The sequence below is a fragment of the Telopea speciosissima genome, chromosome 1 (assembly GCF_018873765.1).
Source record: "Telopea speciosissima isolate NSW1024214 ecotype Mountain lineage chromosome 1, Tspe_v1, whole genome shotgun sequence".
NCBI classification, from domain to species: Eukaryota; Viridiplantae; Streptophyta; class Magnoliopsida; order Proteales; family Proteaceae; genus Telopea; species Telopea speciosissima.
The window spans coordinates 35,186,120-35,204,101 of NC_057916.1; the positions used below are offsets into that span (position 1 = coordinate 35,186,120).

General features: G+C 36.2%; 1 protein-coding gene across 1 annotated transcript in view; it reads left to right on the plus strand.

Moving 5' to 3' along the window:
* LOC122670848 (small subunit processome component 20 homolog) overlaps nt 1–17,982 on the plus strand; it is a 39,646-nt gene that overhangs the window by 14,052 nt on the left and 7,612 nt on the right. The window contains exons 9-28 of the mRNA XM_043867859.1: nt 699–902; nt 1,037–1,253; nt 1,544–1,618; nt 1,715–2,061; nt 2,453–2,657; nt 2,803–3,052; nt 3,158–3,497; nt 4,033–4,213; nt 4,325–4,465; nt 4,619–4,880; nt 5,010–5,462; nt 6,168–6,634; nt 7,941–8,077; nt 8,163–8,344; nt 8,456–8,851; nt 8,967–9,092; nt 9,184–9,249; nt 9,330–11,155; nt 11,251–11,530; nt 12,078–12,315. Coding sequence (XP_043723794.1) covers nt 699–902; nt 1,037–1,253; nt 1,544–1,618; nt 1,715–2,061; nt 2,453–2,657; nt 2,803–3,052; nt 3,158–3,497; nt 4,033–4,213; nt 4,325–4,465; nt 4,619–4,880; nt 5,010–5,462; nt 6,168–6,634; nt 7,941–8,077; nt 8,163–8,344; nt 8,456–8,851; nt 8,967–9,092; nt 9,184–9,249; nt 9,330–11,155; nt 11,251–11,530; nt 12,078–12,315 — 6,393 coding nt within the window. The remainder of the gene's footprint in view (nt 1–698; nt 903–1,036; nt 1,254–1,543; nt 1,619–1,714; nt 2,062–2,452; nt 2,658–2,802; nt 3,053–3,157; nt 3,498–4,032; nt 4,214–4,324; nt 4,466–4,618; nt 4,881–5,009; nt 5,463–6,167; nt 6,635–7,940; nt 8,078–8,162; nt 8,345–8,455; nt 8,852–8,966; nt 9,093–9,183; nt 9,250–9,329; nt 11,156–11,250; nt 11,531–12,077; nt 12,316–17,982) is intronic.

A 17,982-nucleotide genomic window follows, 5' to 3' on the forward strand; every position in this document is an offset into this window, starting at 1 on the left:
AGTTTCGACACTTATGCCCATCAAAACTTGGGGAAACCTGGCTCGAAACCAGTACAAATACTTATGTATGCCAGAAACCAGGACAGACACTTATTTATGCCTAATATCATATAAGTAAATGAAATACAAATACAAAAACATTTACTTCAATGATATTAGGCATAAATAAGTGTCTGTCTTCACAACTGTGATTCTCAGTACACTGTGCGTACACTAAACTTGGGCCAAAAACCACAAGTACCAGGGAGAAGTTGGGAAATGAGGAGGATATTCTGTGAAGATATTCAAAGATCTCCAGTTCTGTAAAATGGTAAATTTCCTGAACTTATTTTCATCAACTTGTGGGGCTTTCTCTCATTGTTCAGACAGCCAAATGCAACATTAATATTGTTGGAAGGGGTTAGAGAGAAGATTCAATTGGGATACTTTACTTCTATATACATCTAAGAGAGAACAATCACTTGGTGGACTGTTTGTGATTGTGGGTGCATACTTGCTTTTAATAGTTTGGTATCGAACAGAAGTCCACAACCTGGTCATTTTCTTATTTATTTTTGGAAATAGGATATGAAGAGGAGCCTTATTTGATCTGTTGGTTCATTGATTTGTCTCCACTGCAGGAACAATTTTTTGTGCCTCTGTTGTTCTTTTAGATGCATATTTCTCATTTACAATTCTGAACCTGATCCCTTTTGCAGGTTCAGACACTATTCTTGCGGTTTTGAGTACCTCCTTTGAAAGGTTAGCTGAGGATCTCCAACCCAAGGAGTTGAATTTGATCTTCAGTTGCTTATTAGATAAGATATATGGCTGTGTCAGTGATGAATCCAACAAGCACCTGAGTTACCTCCTGTACCTTCTAAATTCATTTGTTAAGTTTGGTCATGGAGGCAAAATTGTGGGTGAGTTTTAATGAATCATGAGTTTAATATGTATTCACCATTTAATCCTAGCATTCATGTTGCATGTTATTTCTATGTCGTAATTCATATCTTCACCTCTACTTATGTTTGATATAATTTGTGACTGGTCATAGACTACAAACGAATGCTTGAACTTGTGGAATCACTTGTGAAGAAATATGTAGTGCCTTCAGATGGTGTGAAGATAGAAGTGCCTTCTTCTGAAATTGCTGATAGAGTTCTGCAGTTAATGCCATGCCTTCTTGATGTGCTCCACAATTGTAACGATGAGTTAGCCATGTCAAGTGTTCCCTTGCAATGGGCTCCCGTGTTTGAGTTGAGAAACCCTAGGTAATGCCTTTTAAGACTGATTCAGCATCATTGTGTATCTAAGCTAGCAATTGGTAGGGTTGGAAGGTACCCATGTGGACATCATCCACTTGTTAATTAAGTTGAGGTTGACCAACCTGAACAATTCTTCAATAAACCAGACCACATTTGTAACTGAACTACGTTAAGCCAAAGACAATAAGACAAAGGTGGGATGATGGGTTTAGTCAAGTAATGCTCCTGTGTGTGTGTGTGTGTGTGTGTATGCCTTCAGTAGTTTACTCTATTATTTTATGTGTTGGATTTTTCAGTTTGCTGGACTTTATTGGAGAAGTGCTTTGCAAAGATCCCTGTGTAGCATATCCCTTCGGAAGAAGTATTTTGAGGTACCATCACTATTATTTCTGTTGCTCAAATGTTTCTTATAGAAATACCTTTCTGGTTGTTTTCATTCTCACATATTTTTTTAATGGGATTACCAGTGCTTTGAGTGATATGATTGAAGCTTATCCACTCGAGGTTATGTATCTGATGCTGCGGTTTGTTGAGAGACTTCAAGCAAAAATGCAATCTTCTAAATCCTTAGGTGTAACTTTTGACGAGGAGTCTTCGAAGGTGCACACATGCTTGCAGAGGAATATCTGTGATTGGATCAACAAGATAAATCTTGCTCGTTGGGATTCGTCAAGTACGGAATTCCATGAGTACGAGTTGGCTGCACTATGGGGAACCCTGAGATGCTACCCTGATTTTGTCGGTATCAATGAAAACCCATCCTTAATAATGGATTTAGTAGTTGCGCTTGATCAACTTTTGACAGTTAAATCTGGTAAGATATACTTCTGATTATGTCATGATGCTTTAGAAGAAATCTGTAGTTCCTGCTAAATAGACTGTAAGAGCTGTTGGCTATGGAGCACCAGTACAATGCAGCAAAAACATGGTGCACAATATGTGGTTGGGGCCCTTAATTTTATTGGTTTCTGTTGGAGATCTCCTCAACCAGAACACCCAGCGGACTGATTTGATCATACCTTCCCGCTCCCTCTCTTTGTAGTTGGTTGCCTCATTCATGCTAAACTTACAAGATCAAGATAATATTAGATGGTTATGATTCCTTACAATGTTGATATCTTGAAATAGAAAATCTGCTGTCTGCATTTATGGTTTGTTTTTTTCTTTAAGATTTATGCCACCTAATTTGCTCGAGGTTCTTTCAGACAGCATTGCTGGCCTTCCAAAACGCACTTGGCATGGCCTAGTTGGAGCTGCCTTAGCTTCCTATCATAAATTGCATTTGGGCAGTAAGTCTGGACTTTCCGAAACAGGTCATGTTTTGGAAAGTGTATTGGATTTTGCAAAAAGATACAGGTCATGTTTCCAAGTATTATTTGCTGTTGCTGATTTTTTGGATTCTATGTATGGGTAAGGCAATAAATGTACTAAAAGCTATTATATTTCTGTCTTTCATCTTTCTCATCCCCAACATTTCTGGTTTAATGATTATATCATATTAATTCATGTAAAGTGAACTATGGATTTATTGGTCCTCTAATTCTCTATCATGTAGGCTTCCATGTCAAGCAGATTCAAACAAAGTATTTCATCCTGTACTTTCTGCTGAGAGAGCTCTTGATGCTATCAACATATTTGCTGAGAACTTGTGTCATTCAGATAAGGAAGTTCGAATTTCAACTCTAAAAATATTGTGCCATTACGAACCTCTAGACAGTCAATTTTCTATCAATAATCAGCCTGCTCAAAAGAAATTGAAAATTGAAGGTTCTCAGTCTAGCTGTGAAGTTACACAGTGCAGTAATGTATGTTTGTTTGTTTTTCTGCCCGTTCCAATTTGTTTCCTTTGCTTGGTGATGTTGGTCTGAGTTTCTGTTTTTCCTTCCCCCGCCCAAATAAAAAAATAGCAGGTTCTTCAGCTGCTCCTTTCAATCGAGGCAACTCCTATTTCAATTTCCACAAGCAGAAAAGTTATTGTATTGTTATCTAGAATACAGATGAGCCTATCTTCTGATAGAATCTCTGAAGAATATGTGCCCCTTTTACTTAATGGAATTATTGGCATTTTTCATAACCGTTTTAGCCATCTATGGGAGCCCGCAATGGAGTGCCTTGCCCTTCTAATCAACAAATACACGAGGCTTGTATGGGACAGGTTCATTTGTTATCTTGGAGAGTGTCAGTTGGGGTTTGTCAGCTCTCATAATAAGCTTGAGAGAGCAGTCGTTGAGTCTTCTAGCAAGTCAAAAGGTAGGAACAAACTTGTACCTTTAACAACCGTTCTGGTTAAAAAAGAAAAAAAAACAGGAGCTTGTCTCTTTCCTTTTCTTCCTCTTATTTGCAATTCTGTTTGAATGCTTGTCTCTTATATATTTCTTTTTCCCATATATATTTTTTCAAAACACTATGGAGGCTAGTCTATGTTCTCCTTGTTTCCATTAAGAAGCCAGGTTCTTGGTGGTTTTACAATATAGTAAATCACATTTTGATTCATCCAGGATTTGTGAATCTTGTTCAAGTTGAAAGATATGATTCAACTAGAGAGCTTAGTTTTTGTTACCTTTCACATTGTATGTATTTACTGGGGTCTTGGGCCCTGGGTTCTTAAAACAAGATACTCGCTTCTCTATGAATGAAGGGGAAAAAAGGAAAAAATTATGAAAAATAAAAGTGTGTTTAAGTATTATTAACCTATTGACTATTAAATGAAAGCTTCTGCAGTGAACTAATGATCATATAATTATTCCATTGAGAGTCTAACTTTCATTTTGAACTTGTTATGCAGATATGGTTGATTGCTTCAATTCATTTGTTATGCCTGACTCTGATAGCACGCCATGCATGTCAGTATTATCTTTGTTGCTCAAGTCACTGCAAAAAGTTTCAACTATTGCAGAGTCTCGATCTCGACAACTTATTCCTTTGTTTTTTAAGTTTTTGGGCTATAGTAATGATTATCTTGATAGGTGTGTACCCACTGATTCTTATGCCTTTGAATTATAGTTTTATTTCTTTTTCATGTGCACACCTTATTGGCTGTTACATTTTTGACATCTATGTTAAATCTGGGGTTTCAGTGTTGGTTCATTCATCTCAGATGCTTGTAAAGGCAAAGAATGGAAAGAAGTCCTCAAAGAATGGTTGAACTTATTGAAACTGATGCGGAACCCTAAATCTCTGTACTGCAGTGATGTTCTTCATGATATCTTAATAAATAGGTTTGTGGTATATGGATATTCCAGTATATCAATTTGTATACTCTTTCTGCCAATGCTTTTCAGCTGTTCCCATTGAAAACTGGAAATGCCATGTTAGTATGTTACTAGTTCTTCTCATATTAATTCTTTGAATTTTACTGACGGTTTTTCTAGGCTTCTTGATGAAAATGATGCGGACATTCAGATGAAGGTTCTTGATTGCCTATTGAATTGGAAAGATGGTTTTTTGCTCCCATATGATCAGCATCTGAAAAATTTGATTGCTTCGAAAAATTTAAGGGAAGAGCTTGCTACATGGAGTTTGTCCAAAGAATCTCATAGTATTCAAGAACAGCATAGAGTGGATCTTATACCTTTAGTTATCCAACTACTGATACCTAAAGTCAGAAAATTAAAGACGCTAGCCTCACGGAAGGTATAATTTATTAATGAACTAGGACTTTTCCTTCCTCATTGTTGAGGGAATTACGGAATTAATGCTGTTTATATTTTCTTCAGAGCATTAGATCCTGAATTAATGTGAGCTACTTACTTTGTTTGTTAGAATGCAAGTATACAACATCGAAGGGCAGTACTTTGTTTCTTGGCACAACTTGATGTCGACGAGCTTCCTCCCTTGTTTACCCTCCTAATCAAGCCTTTACGGCCTGTTCCTGAAGGCAGTAAGGATATAAATCCTTTGTTTTGGAGCCGTAAAATTTCCACGGACAGGTTACAAGAATCCAATCTCTTAGAGTGTTTCACTGCGGATAACATGGCAAAACTTTCTTGGAAGAAGAGATATGGGTTCTTGCACGTCATCGAAGATATTCTTAAAGTCTTTGATGAATTGCATCTTGGACCGTTTCTTAATTTATTGATGGGTTGTGTTGTCCGGATATTGGGGAGCTGCACTTCGAACCTTGTAACCTGTAATGAATCCTCTTTCGGAAGTAATCTTTCTAGTGATGAGGTGGCTATGTATGAGACAGTTGGTGAAGCTGTAAATCCAGTCATGGTAAGACTTCATTTTTGCTGATTTTTTTAAGAGTTTAGGACCTGGAAAATGTTAATTTACTCAGTCTCCAACTAAAGTCTGGGGAATACAGGACTAGCCAATGGAGGAGTCACCTACCATTGCTAATATTACCTTATTGACTTCAGAAAAAAGTAAAAAAATATGAATATAGTTATAGATTGGACTAATAGCCATTTTATTATCTCATCTTTGCTTCTACGTATATGTTTGCCTCCTTTTTAAATCCTCTTTTGTTACGACGTGCCCAAACTGCCCTTGTTTGAAAGTTGAAAATGCTTTCTCTCTTGATTTGTCGCTTCATGTTTGCTTATTCTGTGGTTTGGCGACAAAGGGGATTTTTGTAGATTTAATCTTCTTGGGTTAGGAGCCTTGGATAAGGGCTTTAAATAGGACAGCTTAGTCACTTTGAGATAACAAGGATGAGATGAATAAACCTGGTTAATATTGATAAGTTCATGCATTTATAAGTATATCAAGGTGTGAGTTTATAACCCCTTGTATAAACTTAATTTATAGATTTCTCAGCATGCATTATCAGTTTCTTGAACCTTCTTCTTTTCCTAATGTGGGAAGATTAAAAGTGTACTATGCTTTTTGAACACTGCAGACTGTCTTCTTATGAGTATTATTGTGTTGTTAAAGAGAATGATTACCTCCTAACTTGGTCTCTGTTTCTTTGTGCAGACTTGTACAGCCACGAAGCAATTTAAGGATGTTAGATCTTTCTGCCTTAAGATAATTTCTTTCACTCTGAATAAATATGGGGACCATGATTTTGGCAATGAGTTCTGGGACATTTTCTTTACAGCAGTAAAGCCTTTGATTGATGGTTTCAAGCAAGAGGGTTCTAGTAGTGAGAGACCGAGTTCATTGTTCTCTTGCTTTGTTGCAATGAGTAAAAGCTGCACTCTTGTTTCACTCTTGTATAGGGAGGAGAATCTTGTCCCAACAATATTTTCGATTCTTACTGTGAAGACAGCGTCTTATGCTATTATAACATGTGTTCTTGGCTTCATTGAGAACCTCCTGAATCTTGATAATGATTTGGATAATAATGAAGATTGCTCTGTAAAAAGAGTACTACTCCCGAACCTTGAAGCACTCATCTTCAGTTTGCACCATCTTTTCCAGTGCCGCAATGGAACAGGAAGGTTGTCCTTTTAATAGTGTGTTTCCATGTATTTTTCTTGGTGTTAAATAGCCTAGGTTCCATTTGTTTCCAAGTAAAAGGAAAATATGCTGGTAAAATCAATACAAAAATTTGGATTTTACTTGAAAATTTCCTTTTATGCATTTTTACCCTGAAACAAATGGAGCCATAACATCTCTTTACCTGTTTGTTGTTTCTGGAGCCATAACATCTCTTTACCTATTTGTGGTTTCTGCCTGCTTCATTTAGTTTATTCTGCCCATAGGCGATGGAAGTGGATCTTTTTCTCACATATCTAAATAGTACATCAAACTTTTGTCCATTTTCAAAATCACTACTTTTCTTCCCAGTGCCGCAGATCTGTCTATCTTACCCAGTTAATGTTTTAGACTTAGTATCGTAATGCCTTGGTGAAGATGTATAATTTGTTCATCTCACTACATTTGTATTCAGAATTTTTTTTGGGGAGGGGGGATGATTGAAATGCTAGAAACAAGTTCCCTAAACAAGAAATACTAATCTTAGAGACTTGTGAGGGGAAATGGATATGTCAGAATCTAAGCTGAAGTTGCTGTAGTATTTGATTCAAATTCATATCGCATGAGCATCACCTGTTTAATCAATTGCTGTGTATGGGAGTTGTGGTGGTCATCAGAAATGCAATATCTCCTTCTAAAGCAAAGGAAGGGGATACTACTCGAACAATAGACCTGATAGATAGCAGCCACAAACTACTGGAGTGATGCAATAACATTTTTATTGCAATTTTTTAATGGACTAATTTTAATAATTTTTTTTAGTGATTATTTGTTTTTTGCAATTTTTAATGGACTAATTTTAATAATTCACTGCTGCAGTTCTTTCTGTAAAGTGTGCCCAAGTCTTACCGGACTTTCGTTTAATTAATCCATGGGGGTTTGGTTACAATGATGAAGATAGATTCTTAGGTGCTCCAGCCCAATTTGTGTATACATCTACACTGTCATCTGTCAATTGATAAGGGAGAGGCTTAATTACAATTTGTTTGTTATGTGTGGAAATTATGATTTGCCTATCAAGATAAAGAGACTGTTTTCAAATTAATTTCTGAATTTTCCTGTTAATGACTGTTTGTATCGTTGGATATCACTGTCCCTATAAACACCTATTCTCATTGATACAATTCCATAAAATGAATATCTATAAGCTTCAAACTGGAGTTGAATTTCAGCTTGCAAATATGAACGGGTAATATTGTAAATCGTTTTTTGTTAGCTGTTAATTTATGCTAGAGTGAGTACTCCAGCTAACATTTTTTGCTGTTATAGGAGACTCTTCAAGTGTCCTGGAAAGGGGGAGCTTCGGATTTTCAAACTACTTCCAAAATATATTAAGGATCCTTTGACGGCAAGGCCGTTCCTTGATATTTTGCTTCCTTTCCTAGTGAGAAAAACGCAAAAATATGGTGACAAGCATTTCTGAGGTTTTGCTATTATGAATTGCCATTGAATTACTTTTATATACCTAACTAATTATGTTTCCATCTGCAGATGAGTATATGGAAGGTTTGGAAGTCATTCGACGGATTGTGCCAGTATTAGGAAGTGAAACTACGGGAAAAATTCTGAATGCTATCTCTTCACTTCTTATATATGCTAGACTGGATGTACGGCTGTCAATCTGCAATCTTCTTGATGGTCTCGCTGTGAATGATCCTTCCATAGTCTCGCTGGTACCACCTTTTCCGTTCCATTTTTCTTTGAGATTTGGCAAAAAGGAATTCTCTTTGATTTAGCAAGTTATTCAATGTTTTTAGTCTGTATACTTTGTGACTGGAATACAGGCAGAACTTGTACGTGAATTGAATGCAATGTCTTCCTCAGAAATAGATGAAGTTGATTATGACACTAGAGTCAGTGCTTATGAGAAGATCAACCCGAAGTACTTTGAAATTGCCAGAGAGGAACATGCAATGGTCATCTTGTCACACTGTGTCTTTGATATGTCATCAGAAGACCTGATCTTAAGGCAATGTGGAACCAGGTCATTGCTCTCATTTATTCAATTTGCTCCCAAAGTTTTGTGCTCTGGGGCTCAGGATTGGCAACAAGTGCCTGAATCAGCGGGAGCACTTGATTCTGATGTTTGTTGGACTAAAGAATCAATTCAACGCATTGTGAAAAAGTTCCTTTTGAAGCATATGGGTGATGCAATGATCAAAGAAATTTCAATTCAAAGGGTAACTAACCATCTTGGAATTCAGTAGTTTGATTCTCAGAGACGATTTATAAGATGTCTATGCCTAAAAAGTGGACAGGATATGATTTCAGTATTGAATGGTTTATGTATTTCAGGAATGGATTGCTTTGCTACAAGAAATGGTCTTGAAGCTTCCAGAAGTACCAGCCCTAAATTCACTTAAATCTCTGTGCAGTGAAGATGCAGAAGTAGATTTTTTCAACAATATTCTTCACTTACAGGTGGGTTTCTTGTCTCATCCTGCCTTGATGAACATTCAAACCAAATACTCTGTAACCTAGCCAATTGATTTGTTCATATTCATTCTTTCAGAAACATAGAAGAGCAAGAGCATTGCTGCGTTTCAGGAACGTTATCAGGGCCGGAGACTTATCAGAGGTAAAACTTTTGCCCATTTTAATTTCAAATGGTTTCCGAGGTTCCCGGCCAACCTGCTAAGGTTTTGCTGTCATATGCAGATTATTGTAAATAAAGTTTTTCTCCCACTCTTCTTCAATATGTTGTTTGATGTCCAAGATGGAAAGGGTGAACATGTCAGAAACGCATGCGTGGAGACACTTGCTTCTATTACTGGACACATGCAATGGGAATCGTACCATGAGTTCTTGATTAGATGCTTTAGGGAGATAACCTCGAAGCCAAACAAGGAAAAGGTTCTATTACGGTTAATATGCTCCGTTCTGGACCAATTTCATTTTTCAGACAACTGTTATAGCCAAGAGTTAAAACATACTGCCTCTGAGGTTTCAAATCCTGTTGTCACTGGAATGGGTTCCTCTCTTGTGTTGCAAAGATGTTCTAATTCTACTAGGCCAACCGATATACAGTCTTGTCTTCATAAAACAGTACTTCCAAAGATACAGAAACTGCTGGATGCTGATACTGGGAAAGTCAATGTTACTATTAGCCTTATTGCACTGAAGCTATTAAAGTTGTTACCAGTGGACACCATGGAATCACAACTTCCAAGCATCATTCATCGTATTTCGAACTTCCTGAAGAATCGCTTGGAAAGTATACGAGATGAAGCAAGGTCTGCTTTGGCTGCTTGCTGCAAGGAACTAGGCATGGAATATTTTCAGTTCATAGTGAGAGTCTTGCGAGCAACCCTGAAGAGAGGGTTTGAGCTACATATATTGGGTTACACACTCAATTTTTTATTGTCAAAGAGTCTTTTGAGTCCTGTTGTTGGAAAGCTAGATTACTGTTTTGAAGAGCTCCTGAGAGTCGCAGAGAATGATATTCTTGGGGATGTTGCCGAAGAAAAAGAGGTTGAGAAGATTGCTTCAAAAATGAAAGAAACAAGGAAGCGCAAATCCTTTGAAACCCTGAAGCTGATTGCCCAGAACATTACATTTAAAACAAATGCTTTGAAGCTGCTCTTACCTGTTAAAGCTCACTTGCATAAGCATCTCACACCGAAAATGAAAGCAAAACTTGAAACAATGTTAAATCACATAGCTGCAGGAATTGAATGCAATCCCTCTGTTGAGCAAACTGAACTATTTATCTTTGTGTATGGCCTTATTGAAGATGGGACTGGAGGAGAAAATCGGCTAGGTAAAGATTCGTCGGCAATCAAGCCCAGTAAACAGTTTGGCAGTGAGGTTGGAAGCAAAAGAAATTCCTCTGAGGGGATTATTGCTGACGTTTCTCAAAATTTACATCTAATTACTGTATTTGCACTCGGGGTACTGCAAAATCGTCTGAAGAACATGAAGTTTGACAAGAAAGATGGAGAATTGCTGTCTTTGTTGGATCCCTTTGTGAATCTGCTTGGTAACTGCCTGAGTTCCAAATATGAAGATATCTTATCTGGAGCTCTGAGGTGTCTTGCTCCATTGATTAGGTTGCCTTTACCGTCCCTTGACTCCCAAGCTGACAATATCAAGATTTTGCTTTTGGACATTGCCCAGAAATCTGGAAATACTAGCAGTCCTCTAACTCAGTCCTGTCTAAGATTGCTAACGGTGCTTCTGCGGGGCACTAGCATTACGCTCTCCAGCGATCAGCTACACATGTTGGTTCAATTTCCCCTGTTTGTTGATCTTGAAAGGAATCCTTCCTTTTTGGCCCTTTCACTTTTAAAGGCGATTGTTGGCAGGAAGCTGGTTTTCAATGAGATATATGATCTTGTAAAACAAGTTGAAACACTGATGGTAACAAGTCTGGTAGAACCAATTCGCAAGAAGTGCAGCCAAATTCTATTACAATTCTTGCTTGATTATTATCTCGATGAGAAACGCTTACACCAGCATCTGGATTATGTGATTGATAGTCTTAGGTAAGGATCTTAAATCAGCACATCTTAAGTATTATCTTATTTATTTATTTGAGTTTCAATACTTATAGTGATTTCATCTTTTCTTCTTCCCCCAGCTATGAGCATTCTTTTGGAAGAGAAGCAGCACTTGAAATGCTTCATGCAATTATAATCAAATTTCCGAAAAGCACTATTGATGAGGAGGCCAACGTGTTATTCTTTAAATTAGTGGTTTGTTTGGCTAATGACCATGATTATAAAGTTCGCTCCATGGTTGGTGCAGTGATAAAGCTATTGATTGGACGAATTAGCCAGCAGTCAGTTGTTCCTATTTTAAAGTATACTCTCTCATGGTATATGGGTGATAAGCAAAATCTATGGAGTGCAGCAGCACAGGTAAAATCTCAGTAACTCCTTTGTAAGTAATATGCATAAGTGGGTAGGATTATTTGAATCTTATAAAATCAGATATTTAATGGGTCAGGTTAATATTTCTAGATTGGTAATGTTTTCTTCAAGCTAGTTGGGCAGGATAATGTTGGAACACACACGCACACACAACAACTTTGTGAAATCATATATCAGCATGGATGAGAAATATCATGAGAATGGACTTCAAATTGGAGTTTAATGTCTGTTAGACTCTTACCTTAGTAATGCACTAATGGTATTAATTGAAATTTCAAAATTTTAATTGATAACTCCATATAGAGGAGAGTTTTCTTTCGACATGTGGAGAGGGTTAATGTGCTTGATGCCTTGACCATGCCAGTTTTGATTAATGTGACTTGAACCTTTTGCCTTTTCAATTCAACTTCCACATTTAAGATTCCCCAGCATCAATCCATATTTATTTGCTGCAGGACTTGCAGAAAAGTAGCTGCGTCTCAAAGCCAGTTGAGCTTTGCTTTCTTTGTTTGACACATTGACATTTGTTTTGCAGGTCCTAGGTTTACTGGTTGAAGCATTGAAGAAAAGGTTTCAGAGACATATCAACAAAATATTGCCAGTGACAAAAAACATTTTGAAGTCTGCATTTGATGTTGTTAGAGATAAACAACTGGATTATTCTGATGAAGGCACAATTCTATTCTGGAAAGAGGCTTACTATTCACTTGTTATGTTGGAGAAGATGCTACTTCAGTTTCCAGAATTGCATTTGAAGAGGGATCTCCAGGTATGTTGCTTTGAAACATAGTATGACTTGAAATTCATGTCTGATTTAGATGATGATTGTTATAGTTTATTTTAATTTCTTTGTGAATCTTCCAGTATTCATACTATATATTCATATATACATGGCCTAAGGTCATGTGTTTGTGGACTTGAATTTATTTGTGAAAAACACAATATTTGCAAAGTACTTTTTTTCTTTTCTTCCCCCCCCCCTCTTGAATCTCAATACATGCCATTTAATTATATATGATGAGTCTATTTCTGGTTTACAAGATCCACAAATCATCTTAATTTTTTACAGGAACTTTTGTTAAGTTTTCAATTTCAGTTACTTGAGAAACAAAAACTAATGAAACTAGATGCTGTCTAGAGGCCCCCAACCACCAAAAAGAGGCACTTGCACCAAATGGTCTCCTCCCATTTCATTTTCTTATTTACTTTGATTCCATGAAGTCCAATCCAAAGTGGTCCCCTAGGTGGCTGATCCTTGGGTCCCCTAGACATTTCCTAACAATACGATGTCACATCTAATGCCCATTAAAGTGGGCCCCACTGTTTTGTGAGGCTGATGTGACAATGTTTTGTTTTGATGTCAAAGGACTAGCATTCCTTCCTCTCCCCCAATTGTTAAACCCACATGCTTATGGGCCATTGGATAACTTTTAACATATGATTTCTCTATGGCCAGTTTATCAGGTCCATTGATTTATCTTAATTTTTTTGTTTGAAATGTTCTAAACCGACCCATTAACACTCCTAACACTCCTACCGTATATAATATTATATAAAGAAAGGCTTTGTTTTATATATATATATATATATATATATATATATATATACTAGTAAAGTTGCACGTGCTTTTTTTTCATGTTTGAATCATCGAAATGAATACCCAACATTTTAGATGTTTTACTTAAATAATAAAATTGTTTATATAAACAAACATTACAGTAATATATTTTTTCTTTTATTTCTTTAAAACTTCTTTTCATGTTATAATATATACATTTTTAATTGTGTCTTAGTAAAGACATTAAGTAGTATTTAAACTATAATTTTAGCTTAAAATCAATTGTATCATCCAGATCTAGTAATAACACTTTAGAAATGTTGTTCATAACATTTTTAGCATTTTTTTCTGTCAATTCAAAAGCACCGTCAATTATGATTAAAACATTATATTAACTTTCTCTATAATCCATATAAGATTTACATGTTATTATTTGAAGTCAAGTAATTTACCTCATTCTCATTAAAGTCTGCAAATTTATTACAAAACAATAGATTAACTCTCTCTAAAATCCAATTTATAAATTGTATTACATATAAAAAATAAATACAAAACGCTACAAAAAATAGTAAAGTTCACAGAGTTATCATAATAAAATAATAATGGTGGGGTTTATCATGGATAATATTGTGTATATATATATATATTTTAAGATAAGATGTTATTAATGGCGGAAGAATTGAATTTAGCTTTAAAATCGTGAGAAAACTAAGTAGTGAAACGAATGGTACCTTATTTTTTATAAAAGAATAATTAATGCAACATTGAGGGGGGGTTTATCATGGATAATATTGTAATTTTTTTTTTAAAAAGATAAGATGTTATTAATGAAGGAAGAATTGAATTTAGCTGAAAATTATAACAATTAATTGAGGGGGGGTTTATCGATTGTTCAAGGAATAATGGATGATATTGTAAAATTGTTTTTTTTTTGGGTAAGATAAGATGGGATTATTTTATACATTGGAAAGTGGGGTTTTATAGATTGTTCAACGAAAAAATGGGATTATTTTACTCTCTTTCTAATTTTTAATTTCTAATTAATAAATAATAATAATTATATCTTATTGAATTTATCTGAAAAAACGTGAGAAAACTGAGTAGGGAAACGATTGCTCCCTTAATTTTTATAAAAGAATAATTAATGTAACATTGAGGGGGTTTATTAATGAAGGAAGAATTTAATTTAGCTGAAAATTATAACAATTAATAATTAATAGTTAATGAAGGGTATTTTCAAAATTATAACAATTAATTGAGGGGGGGTTTATCGATTGTTCAAGGAATAATGTATAATATTGTAATATTTTTTTTTTGTAAGCTAAGATGGGATTATTTTATACATTGGAAAGTGGGGTTTTATACATTGCTCAACGAAAAATGGGATTATTGGGGTTTATTGAGTGTTCAGGAATAATATATAATATTGTAAATTTTTTTTTTGGTAAGATAAGATGGGATTATTTTATACATTGGAAAGTGGGGTTTTATAGATTGTTCAACGAAAAATGGGATTATTTTACTCTCTTTATAATTTCTAATTAATAATTAATAATAATTATCTCTTATTGAATTTATCTGAAAAAACGTGAGAAAATTGAGTAGAGAAACGATTGGTCCATTAATTTTTATAAAAGAATAATTAATGTAAAATTGAGGGGGGTTTATTAATGGAGGAAGAATTCAATTTAGCTGAAAATTATAATAATTAATATTTAATAATTAATGAAGGGTATTTTTTGTAGGCTTATTGATATTGTTGAAGCGTATTTTTGGTATGAAAAGATTTTCCATTACTTTTGAGTTTCTACATTTATAATATAGTATGATATATATATATATTCTTCACTTTAGTATACCAAACCTATTTTTCATTATATAATCTATTATATCTAGTAGTAACCAAACGATTATTGTTTATAGCCCATAACCGATTATCATAATTGATTATTCATAAATAGGTCATAGATATAAATATAAATTATGCCAAAGAGAGCATTAATGTTTAAGTATTTTAGTTATTTAATTTAAATTGATTAATATAGGATTAACGAAAAGAAATTATTTACAGTTAATTTAAATTAATTTAAGCTAACTAAATAAGACTAATTAATTAAATAATTGTAGAAAACAAAGCCTGTAACAATGCAGAAAAGAATGGAAATCGCAAACAACAATCACACAATCGAACACAATGATTTACGTGGTTCGGCTAGATTGCCTACGTCCACGGTGAGATGAGATCTGCTGCACTATCAATGAAGAATACGGTTACATTCGCTCATCCTTACACCTCTCGTAGATTGCAATACAAAGAAAGAACTCTTGCTACAAATTTAAAGCGAAACCCTGTATAGGAATTTTACTGAAATACCAATATAGTCCTAAAAAAAATTCTTGGGTACTGCTGCCCACGAACCCCCTGCATGGATCTGCTAGTTCGTTGAGGCCCCGTTAGTACAGTAGATTAATGCGAAAGGTGGGCTGATTCCTCGAGGCCTACGGCCTATTAATAGCCCTTCGGAATAAACCCACAAATCCAAGTGACGGAATACAAGACATCATACCCTCAACAATAACTAATTAATTAAACTAACTAAACTAACTAATAATCTAATTAATTAAGGGTGTGTTTGTCTGACCAAGAAGGTTACAAACAAGATTTGTAACCATACATTTTTTACCCCTAGAAGACGATTTGTCACTTAAAGGGGGTTAAAAATGTGATTTTCTACTCTCACTCTCTCTCCTTTTATTTTCCACTCAACATAAGCTCCGATAAGAGTGGAGTGGTCAGCCCACTGCATGTGACCCTGTCCCCTCCCTCTGCAAGTCCCTAAAGACTGCCCACAGAGTCCCAATCCAATGTGAATAAGATGAAGATTGCCGTGGCGGTTTCGCTACATGAGAAACATAGGAGGAATCTCGATCTCAATCTCTGAAACTGATCAACTAAAGAAGCTGTGAGGTTTTGCTCCGACCTCGAGAGAAGCATTCAAATTGGAAAGAAGGGCAGAAGGAGGAGGAGAAGGACCTGCTTGGAGTGGGAAGGCATGGATGTTCTTAGCAGAAGTGATAGAACGATCACGACTAATCCAATGCTTTACCAACTTCGTCTCCATGGAGCTGATGGCCGATACTCTGCTTGCAAAAAGTGTATCACTTGCAATGCTGCGCTGCCTGGAAGAGCCTCTAATTTCCGCCTTAAAGCCTGTCTCAAACTTGTTAATCTTTAATCTCACTATTATTAAAGGGAATGTTGTCTCCTTCATCAGACTCCCTACAGGTTGTGGTGGAATAATGCCAGTAGCTTGACCAAAAAACAACTTCTGAGCCTTAGTTCGGATCCTCTCTAGCGCGCCAGTGAGTGCAGCACACATTTGACGGCTGTAGCTGTCTGGCACGCACCCAATGACAGCTCCAGCCGTCCTATGTGAGTTGCACTCAGTGGCGTGCTGGAGAAGATTTTCTTACACCAAGGCCTAGGGTGAAATACAGGCATACCTGAAGCCACATGCACCAATCCACCAGGAGCCTGCATCTGAGAAAATTGTGCCTCAAGCCTTGTCATTCTTTCTTCCTTGCATTGAGCCACAACGACATAAAGTGGTTTCCATCCAATCATCTTCCCATTCATTTCACTTGCCACTGTACTAGCTTCCTAACCTTGCAGGATGTAGTTTCAAATTCTGAAAACAACTCCAATTTCTCACTATTGATACTATCATCTAGATTTTTCAGATATAAATTGGCCTCTTGAAGGAATCACGACCTGAGCTGGTTCCCATTCAAACACTTGCCTGTGCTTTAGCTTCTGCAACCCAAGAGCAACAACACATGATTGTGGCGAAGAAATTAATTCCACTTAGTCAACGTATAGAACCCAATGTTGCTGGAGATGAATCAAACAGGGGTCTTCCATGTTATAGAATCACCAGATGCTCTGATGAAAAAAGAAACTAAGGTAGTGTATGTTCTCCAACTAGAAGCTGCAGAATCAGATGTTGCTGACCAGATTGGTTTATTGTCACTGAATGAGTGACCGTGATTTGCAAGCATTCAAGCCAAAGTCGCTGGGAAATTGGAGATCCATGGATTGGTCGGGTGGGGTGTGTATAAAGATGGTATTGGTTTTTACCAGCCACCTACAATGGTTAAGGAACTGGGGAGGGAAAAGTGGGGGAGTCCGGCCCAATATGGGAACAACATCGGCAGTGGCGAGATCCGAGAGGGAAGGGGAGGGAGGGGAAGAGATGGGTAAGAAAATTACGAAATTGACCGCACTAAAGTAGGTTGTAAGTGATATGGCCAAGGGCAAAAAAATGTGGTTACAAGAGTATGTTGTAACCAGTCTGGCAACAAACAGATTTTCACATTAATTAAACTAATTAATCTAATTAATTAAACTAAATAATAAACTAAATAATTAAATAAAATAGGGGAGAGAAAAATACTTGTATTGGTTAAAGAGGCCTTGCAGACTCAGTGACATAGAGTTTTGGTACTCTCGTTGATCCCACGGAGGAATTCCGGTCCCGGGGTGATTTTCTCGCAATTTGAGAAAATCAGATAATATTACTCTTTTCAGTAATATTTTAATTATTGTTTAAAGTAATTTTCTGTTGTGTTTTCGTTTTGAAAATCAGATTTAGACTTATTATTTATAGAAGGAAATTTTCACTCCCACCTAGATTCCCACCAATATGGGACTAAAATATGGGCCCTACGGTACTGTAGGGTGCCCTCTGTGGTGCCGCAGAGGGCCTGCCACATGGCAGCCCAAGAATCCTTCATATGGAATCTTTTTGGTCCAAACTTCACATGGTGATATCTCTCAAACAGCTTGTCCAATTTTGACGAACCATGTATCTCCGGGAATGCC